Genomic DNA, 8,532 nt, shown 5'->3' with positions numbered 1-8,532 from the left:
GTTGGGTGCTGTGGCAGGAAACCACTGATGAGAGGCTGACCCTGACTAGTCAAATCTTTGGTCTTGTTTGCTTGACATTTTCCCAGGATGAAAAGTTTGGCTGGTCCATGAGGCAATGTATCTACATTTCCATATTCTTATCTGTATTTTTTATTTTTATTTTTTTGAGAGAGAGCTAGCACACAAGTGGGGTGGGGCAGCTGAGCACAGAGCCCTCTACCCTGAGATCACAACCTGAACTGAAATCGAGAGTTGGGTACCTCACTGCCTGAGCCACCCAGGTGCCCTCAAGATTTTAGGTCATTGCTACACCCAGCCTGAGGCTCAAACTCACAACTCTGAGATGGAGAACCACACGCTCCACCAACTGAGCATGCTGGGTGCCTGTCCTGCCAGGTCATCGCCCTGAAGTCCTCACCCTCCCAGCCCACAGCTCTCCTGAGGGACACACTCAACTCTTCTGACCCGGAATGGGCGCAGTTCTTGCCTCATGGTGTGAAACGCTGCAGGGTGGCGAGCCTCCAGGAGAAGGTGGCCCCTCCAAGAACAGGTCAGAACCAGCAGACACTGTCAGTGAAATTGGAAGAGCCTCATGTGACTGATGATCCATGCGATTCCCAAGGAACTTGGGCAGCCTCAGCCCTGCTGCCAGCCACCAGTCCCAAACTGACAAACTAGTCCCTTCTCCTTGTGAAACTTGTGCCTTTTGCAGGTTTAAGCCTGGCCTTGCTCTGTTCCAGAGACACTTGCATTTGTCTTCTATTGCTGTACCACACATTGAGCAGCTTAATGCAACACTTTTATTATTACAGAGCTGCCCTGGGTCAGACACCTAGACAGGAGCCTCCGCTCAGGGCCTCCCAAATGAAATGTCTGCCGGGGCTGCGTCTGGACCCGAGGCACTAGTCCCCTTCCACTCCATCCTAGGGGGCAGCAGAAATCAGGTCCTTGCTGTCATCAGACTGAGGTCCAGTTTCTTCTTGGCTGTTGGCTGGGGGCTGCCCACATGTTCCCTCCAAGGGCTCTTTCACAGAATGGCCAGCTGGAGAAGTTGACTCCAGGCAGCACGATGGAGACTCTATCAGACAGTGACATCCCAGCCCCTCGTCCTTTGGTTGTTACAGCACCCTGCCCGCACTCAAGGGAGGACACAGAGTGTGCTCTGACCGCACCTGACAGTCCTGCAGCCCACCTGGCCCTTGGTGGGCTATGTCCCTTGTGTGCTTGTGTAGGCCCTACTGGCTCTGAGTCACCTCACATGCCTGCGTCCCCAGACCACATCCTCCTCCCTTAGTCCCTCCAAGCACCCTATCAGCAAGAGAGCCTGACTGCAGCCCCGCAGACCTCCCTATGAGCCCAGCTCTGCTCTCATCTGAGAGGCAGCTTCCCCAGGCCCCAGCCTGGACATTTACCTGTGGGTGTTACTCCATCAGAGGCCGTCAGCTCAGTCCTGTGGAGGGAGATCCTGCCATTTTCGTCTCTCGACAACACTTCTTCCAGATGATCTTATTTGTCCGAGAGCAGGCCTGCCATCTGTCTGCCTCCCTCCAATAGCTTCCAGTTCCTTGGCACACAATAGGTGCTCAGCAAATATTTGTTGAATGACAGAACAGTGGCACGAGCACGTGTCTGTGTCTGGTGGCATCTCTGAGTGCCTGTGGTTTCTCCTCCCAGTGAGCTTGGCTGCCTGGAATGTCCGAGTCCCCAGGAACAGGAGCCAGAACCTGCTTCTTAGTGGGGCTGGTTGGCTGGCCCCTGCATTGTCCAGCCACACCTCCTAGAAGAGGGGAGGTGGGTACAGGGCTCTGGTCTGGTAGGGGGTTGGCCAGAGCTCAGGGTGTGACCATGGTGATGTCAGTGGCTTTGTCCTGGTGGTCTCTTCCCAAGGAACAGAGATGCTGAGTGACACTGGGAACTGAGCAATCGGCAGTCACTTGGGAAAGAGTCGGAGGTCTCAGGCCTTGGCCAGGGGAGGGGCAGGTGGCCTGCTGAAACTTTAACTTTACTCTCATCTGTGGCTATTAACTGCCAAGAGTAGGGGTGGGGACAGCAGCCTTTGCTGCTCATTTTGGTTTTGCTGGCCTCAGGCAGAGAGGGACAAGAGGGGTTGCAGCCCTGCACCACATCTGTCCATTCTTGCCCAGTGGTTCACTGGGGTCAGCTGCCCCCCAGTGGCGGCCCCCTCAGACTTACACATCTGGGCCAAGCTGAGGGCTGGGTTTCTACCCGAGAGGGCCTCACAGGGCCCAAGGCCAGGGAACCTGCTGGGAGAGGAGGCGCGCCCACAGGCTCCTGGCTCCTCGGCTGGGAGCTGACCCTGGTCCCCTTCCAGACAGGGGCCAGTGCTGGGCCATTTCTGCCTCCCTCTAGCACTGCCTGGACATCTTCCCTCCACTGTGGAGAGACAGCCCAGCAGACAGAGGCGGGAACAGAGGACAGAGATGGAGAGACATGGGCGGGACACAGAGAAGATTGGTCACCAGCTAATATAAACCAGTTAAAAAAACAGGAGGAGAGGCCAGGCCTCATAGCCAGCCAGGCAGGGCTTGTTTTTTCCAGAATGAAAGGCCCAGGGAGGGGCTGGGACCAGGACCAGTTCTGATTCCAGTTTGGAAAAGGGGCTCTGACCCCCAGGGCCTGGGTCTTGCTGAGGAAATGAGTCCATTGCGGGGGGGGCTCCTCACATCCTCATGGCTGGCGCTCCCTGTCCTGACCCCTCATTCCTCTGCAGCTGTGACAGTCTCCCCACCTTGCCTGGAGCTGGGGAGACCAGCTGGACTGGGTTCCTTGCTGGTCTGAGGAATTGGGGACCAGGACAGGGTTCATGGGTGAGATCCCCACCCACCAGGGACGGGGGCCAGTGACCATAATTCTATTCAAATGGGCAGTTTAAAAAACGCACTGTGGGTTTTGGTAGTTGTTTGCTTTTTTTTTTTCTTCTTGAGGTTTGCTTAACTAGAAAGAGTGGGTTTGGTATGCAGTGTATGATCTGTTATTTTGCATTTGTTTATGTGACTCTGTAAGTTTTCCCAGAGCTTCAAATTTGTGCCTTCCGTTGGGGAGGTTCCCATACCTCCCTTCCTCCCTCCACTCTGGGCAGGGAGTGTCTTAGCCAGGATTTGCTTTCAGGGACACCAAGCTCTGCCCTGGATGGTGGGCAGATGGGGGTCCAGGCCAGAGCTGGAGGCTGGTCAAATGCCAAAAGTGCTCAGGGTCCCCACCCTTATGCCCTGGCAGGCTCCCCTGGGTGGTAAAGATGTTGATCAACAGCAGGGCCCATCATGCTGTCCTAAGGGAGCCCCCTGGGCCCCACCCCCCAGGGGTGTTGTGACTGTTCTTTTCCTTTCATAAATAAAGAAATGCAGCCCCCAGAGGAGGCTAAGGGGAAGAGTTGGAAGAGGTGTAGGTCTGGCAACCTGGGCTCCTTAGGCGTCCCAACCCTGGAGGCCTTTCTGTTAGGAATGCCTCAAGCTCCATAGCAAGCACAGAGGGGGAGGATCCTGCCCACACCTTGGGCCAAGGTCCCCCGACAGGAGTGGAAGGGAGGTGATGTGCACCCCAGAGCCCAGTCCTGCAGCAGCCCCAAGGGCCTCATATGTCACAGCTGCCCCCACAGCATCTGGGACCATGCCCTCCACCCTCCTACCCCTCCTGGACCTGGGCCAGAGAAGGGGCAGGGTCTCTGCTCTGATTCCCCTCACGTTGTTGGGCACCATGCCCATGTTCCTACCCACCCACCCAAAGGCCAGCCAAGGATTTCTGGAGGGCTAGGGGCCAGCTGGAGCCAGAGGGGGCGGTCTGCAGACTGTTGACCCCGCCCAGGGCTCTGTGATGTCATGGTGGGGGCTAAGGAGGGGGAGGGGGCCGGGCTGTTTTTCTGGAGAGTTGGAGCAGAAGTGAGACAAAGCGAGGCCAGCGAGCCAGGCAGGCGCCATGGAGCTGCAGTCCCAAGTTCTGCTCTGGGAACTTGTGCTTCTACACAGTGAGTGCAGGGTGGGTGGGGGTCCAGAGTGGGGGCACAACCAGGTCTTTGTGTGCTGTGCAAAGCCGCCTGTCGGAGCTTGAGTGTGGAGCAGTGGGACGCCCTCACTGCTGGGAAGGGGCTGGGGCGGGGCGGGGGTTGGGGGGGCTCAAGATGGCAGCTCACCAGGATGCGGGGGCCCCCCAGGACCCAGGAAACCACACGGATTCAGGAACAAGAGGGCTAAGACAGGCAGGGAGGCTGAGGTGGCGGGTGCCTCTCCCTGGGGTCCCTTGCCCACCTCACTCTTCCACTTGTCCTAGTGGTCAGAAGAGGAGTAGGTCGGGGGATCTAGGGGGCCTGGGAACAGTGAGGCTCACAGGGTCTGTTCCAGCCCCCACTTGGCTCCCAGGCCCCCTGAGCCCGCCTCCTGGGCTGGCCCGCTGAGCCGGCACATTCCTCCTGGTCCCGGGCGCTCAGCCCATCTCTGAAGCAGAAACTTGCTTATGGGGGTGCGGATGGTCCAGCCTGCTCAGCCTCAGGCCTCTGCCCTTCAGGGGGGCTGCGGGGGCTCCAGCCGTGAGACCTGGGTGTGGGGCAGGGTGCCCAGCTGGGGCAAGGACTCTTGAGGGCTTGTGTGGCATAGCTTTGGCAGGTGTGTGTACCTCACTGTATACCAAGGTGCAGGAGCCCTCAAAACCAGCCTTGAGCATCAGGCTTTGGGGCTCTGGTGGCCTTGCTGCAGTGATGGTGATACTAGCCACCATTCCTGAGGGTGGCCCTTGGTGACAAGCACATACTCCAGAGCTGCCTCCACCACTCACCCCCAAAAGGGGAATGCTGTCCCACGGCCCAGGCAGGTGGCTGTGGGGATGAGGTGGTGTCCGTGGGAGACGTGCCTGCACCATGGGGGGCTAAAGGAGACCCCTTGCCCATCTCATCTGCTAGCCTCTGACAATCCCCACCTGCTAACAGGGAGTCATTAACATGCCCCACCCCACCAGCCCAGCAAGTGCTGTAAGGGGACCCAGGGAGCCATGTCGGCTCAGGCTGGGTGGGTGACCTGGATGCAAAGGCTCAGGTCAACCCCTCCCCAGTAGGACTCTCTTCTTCTTCTAGGCTCTGCTGTCCTTCTCTCCTCAGGTTAGTGGCCACCCTCCCCTGGAAACTACAACAGGCCCCCTCCTGACTTGCCAGACCCGCCCTATGCCTTGCCCTTGGGTCCTGTCCCTCCCCCAGTGACTCCTCCTCCCCACCAGTGCCCTCGGGGTCCCTGCCTGCCGCCAGCTCCGTAGTGTCCGAGTCCACCGTGAGCTGGGCAGCGGGCGCCCTGGCCGTGCTGCGCTGCCAGAGCCCGAGAATGGTGTGGACGCAGGACCGGCTGCACGACCGCCAGCGCGTGGTCCACTGGGACCTCAGCGGCAGCCCCGCCGGCGGCCCGGCTCGCAGACTCGTGGACATGTATTCGGCGGGCGAGCAGCGCGTGTACGGGCCTCGCGACCACGGCCGCCTTCTGCTCCCGCCTTCTGCCTTCCACGACGGCAACTTCTCGCTGCTCATCCGCGGTAAGGAGCCCGGGGCGGTGACGGGGCGCCGGGGAGGGGGGCGGGGCGCAGGGGCTGGGCGGGCCCACCTTGCACTTCACCGCTGGGTTTCCTGCCCGGTCGTAGCGGTGGAGTATGCCGACGAGGGGCTGTACACCTGTAACCTGCACCACCATTACTGCCACCTCTACGAGACCCTGGCCGTCCGCCTGGAGGTCACGGACAACCGTGAGTGCGCCCCCCTCCCGCCCCCGGGACGTGTCCCCGCTGGCTCCCTGCCCTCCCACCGGGTGCTGACCGGCCTGCACCCCCAGCCCAGGAGGCTGGCGCGCACTGGGACGGCGAGAAGGAGGTGCTGGTGGTAGAACGCGGCGCGCCCGCGCTGCTAACCTGCGTGAACCGGGAGCACGTCTGGACCGACCGGCATCTGGAGGAGGCGCAGCAGGTCGTGCACTGGGACCGACAGCCGCCCGGTGTGCCGCACGACCGCGCTGACCGCCTGCTGGACCTGTATGCCTCGGGTGAGCGCCGGGCCTACGGGCCGCCCTTCCTGCGCGACCGCGTGGCGGTGGGGGTGGACGCGTTTGCACGTGGCGACTTCTCCCTGCGCATCGACCCGTTGGAGCCCGCTGATGAGGGCACCTACTCCTGCCACCTGCACCACCACTACTGCGGCCTGCACGAGCGCCGCATCTTTCACCTGAGGGTCACCGAGCCAGTCGCTGAGCCGCCCCCGCGGGACTCGCCGGGCAACGGTTCCAGCCACAGCGGCGCCCCCGGCCCAGGTACCGTGCGCCCCTCCCCGCCCCTCCCCCCCCCCCCCCCCCCCCCCCCGCATGGCCCGGGGTGTTAGCCGAGGGGAGGCGCCCAAAGCCGCACCTTTCTCCCCAGACCAGCGCAGAGGGCCGGCCTGGGTCGGGTGCCCGCTGGATGGGGGGCGCTGCGCGCTCCCTGACACAGCCCCCGCTCGGCCTGTGCAGATTCCACCCTGCCGCGCGGCCGCAGCGTCATCAACGTCATCGTCCCCGAGGGCCGCGCCCACTTCTTCCAGCAGCTGGGCTACGTGCTGGCCACCCTGCTCCTCTTCATTCTCCTGCTCATCACTGTCATCCTGGCCACCCGCCAGCGCCGCCGCGGAGGTGAGGGGGGCTCCATCTTGCAGGGTTGAGGACAGCGCTAGGAAGCCTCCCCTGACCAGAGGCAGGGTGTGGGATGCGGTGCCCTGAGCAAAGGGTGAGCAGGGGCGGGAGCTGGGGAGGGGGGTGAGACCATCCCCGACATGACTCTTCCTCCCCAGGCTACCAGTACTCGGACAAGAAGTCGGGGAAGTCAAAGGGGTGAGTGGCTCCTCCAGGCTTTCCTGGGGACCAGACTTCCCCACTGCTCCCCAGCCCACTCTCTGCTCTAACCACCAATCACCCTCCTGTCTCCAGGAAAGATGTTAATTTGGCAGAGTTTGCTGTGGCTACAGGCGACCAGGCTGTTTACAGAAGTGAGGACATCCAGCTAGGTGAGGGAGGGCCCCAGAACCAAGGAGCAGACTGTGGCTCCCAGGCCTGAGCTAGGGAAGGTACATCTCTGGGTGGGGGAGCCTCACCCTGCTCTTTCCCTGCACCAGATTACAAAAACAACATCCTCAAGGAGAGGGCTGAGCTGGGCCACACCCCACTGCCCACCAAGAACATTGACTTGGACAAAGGTGAGTGGCATACCTCACCCCATCCACACTCACTAGCCAGCCCCAGGGGCAGGGGTCCCTGGGCCGTCCTGCTGGATGTCTGCCTTGTGTTTGTCCCTGTGACAGATGTCCACCTGTTTCCTTGGCTTCCAGTGTTCAGGAAGGAGTACTGCAAATAAGGTGACCCTGGGCTCCTGGCTGGGCCAGCAGCCCTGCCAACTCCTGTCTGTCTATCTTGGAGGATGACCTCCTGACTCTCATGTGGCTCACCCGACCCCCTTCCAGCGGCTGGTCCCGCTGTCCTGGAACTTGGCCTGGACTGGTACAGAGTGAGGCTGCCTCCAGACCCCTTTCCTGAGAGCTATCCTAATCCTCACAAGCAGCAACGGGCTTGTTGGGATTCTGCTGGAGCCGCAGCTGCCCCTTCACCAGCTCTTAGCAGGCCGTTGCCAGCTCCCATACTCACTGGTGGTCCTGCCCACCCCCCCTGGCACAACCCTAACCCTGCTGATGTTCCCCAACCCAATCCTTCAGGCTCTCCTGGCCCCTGCCACTGTGAGCTGGTGCTCAGTGGGGACTCTTGGAGTTCAGGTCAGCCTCAGGGCTGGCACCCTGGCCCCTTCTTCACCCCTTTCTAGGGGGAGCCTACAGCTAGGACCTGGGGATTGCACACTCCAGGCCCCAGGCTAATTCCCCTCTGCTCTGTGTTGGGGCTACTTAGGGCTGCCCTAGGCTTTTTCTCTGTCTTCCACTCTATTCCAGCTTTGTTTCCAGCAAGTGCCTTGACAGTCACTGGGCTCCATGTGACTTCTGACTCTGGCCCCCCTCCCACAGCCCCTTCTTGGGCTGTAGTCTGGGGCTGGGACCCTGTTTGGTTTCTGTTTTGGCTGAGGACAGGGGAGGGGTAAAAGTGGTTCTAGAGTGGCTTGTGCTGCCACCCCCAACGCCCCACATTTGCTCCCCCTGGGAACCTACCATCATCACAATAAAGACCACATAATTTTTAGGTCTGCTTCTGTGGCTCCTACTTCATGTCCTGGGGGGCAGAGTCTGGGCCTTGGGAACCTCGAAATGCTTTCCTTCATCTGAAGCCCTGCTGTCACTGCCCATTTCTTTGGGTGGAAGGTCTGAATCCAGGTATCCTGGGAATCCTATGGCACTATTCCTGGTTGTGAAGGAGTTCCAGATTCTCTTCTGAGGGCTTATTTGGACATGGAGGAGGACAGCCCTCTGAGAAGCAGATGCCAACATGGGATTAGTTGTGTGAGGATAAAGAGGAGGGAAACAGGAGTAGGTGCCAAAGGCAGGACCCTTGTGAGGGGGAGTGGAGAGGGCTGCAGGAGGAAGCA

The 8,532-nt window shown here is 60.5% G+C and overlaps 1 protein-coding gene and 1 long non-coding RNA gene across 5 annotated transcripts; one reads left to right on the top strand and one right to left on the bottom strand.

The window, feature by feature from the left end:
- Positions 1 to 783: 783 nt before the first annotated feature.
- LOC112647011 (uncharacterized) lies at positions 784 to 3,810 on the bottom strand. 2 transcript variants are annotated; one of them, XR_003128033.3, is made up of 2 exons: positions 1,413 to 3,810; positions 784 to 1,137 (listed from the first exon to the last, which is right to left on the bottom strand). It is a non-coding gene; the product is annotated as an uncharacterized LOC112647011 (long non-coding RNA). The 2 variants fall into 2 exon arrangements; XR_004815628.2 differs by having other exon boundaries at positions 784 to 1,078.
- Positions 3,811 to 3,835: 25 nt separating this feature from the next.
- On the top strand, positions 3,836 to 8,189 carry MXRA8 (matrix remodeling associated 8). Of its 3 annotated transcripts, none has more exons than XM_025427540.3 (10): positions 3,836 to 3,982; positions 5,081 to 5,104; positions 5,221 to 5,526; positions 5,632 to 5,733; positions 5,820 to 6,290; positions 6,486 to 6,644; positions 6,803 to 6,842; positions 6,939 to 7,015; positions 7,124 to 7,204; positions 7,310 to 8,189. In XM_025427540.3, the coding sequence occupies exons 1-10, from the start codon at positions 3,934 to 3,936 to the stop codon at positions 7,360 to 7,362; spliced, it is 1,362 nt and encodes a 453-aa protein (XP_025283325.1). In that variant the 5' UTR covers positions 3,836 to 3,933; the 3' UTR covers positions 7,363 to 8,189. The 3 variants fall into 3 exon arrangements, with proteins under 3 accessions (XP_025283325.1, XP_025283328.1, XP_025283327.1); XM_025427543.3 differs by having other exon boundaries at positions 3,838 to 3,982; positions 7,337 to 8,189; XM_025427542.3 differs by lacking the exon at positions 5,081 to 5,104 and having other exon boundaries at positions 3,855 to 3,982.
- The last annotated feature ends 343 nt before the right edge of the window (positions 8,190 to 8,532 follow it).

This window comes from Canis lupus, chromosome 5, assembly GCF_003254725.2.
Source record: "Canis lupus dingo isolate Sandy chromosome 5, ASM325472v2, whole genome shotgun sequence".
Classification (NCBI taxonomy): domain Eukaryota; kingdom Metazoa; phylum Chordata; class Mammalia; order Carnivora; family Canidae; genus Canis; species Canis lupus.
The sequence above is the reverse complement of the archived record's forward strand: the minus strand, read 5'-3'. Positions and strand labels throughout refer to the sequence as shown.

Bases quoted from the DNA above. Each gene is read 5' to 3' on its own strand.
- MXRA8 (XM_025427540.3), top strand. From the start codon at position 3,934: ATGGAGCTGCAGTCCCAAGTTCTGCTCTGGGAACTTGTGCTTCTACAC. The intron at 6,291-6,485 runs GTACCGTGCGCC...CGGCCTGTGCAG, and splicing joins CAGCGGCGCCCCCGGCCCAG to ATTCCACCCTGCCGCGCGGC. The intron at 6,843-6,938 runs GTGAGTGGCTCC...TCCTGTCTCCAG, and splicing joins AAGTCGGGGAAGTCAAAGGG to GAAAGATGTTAATTTGGCAG.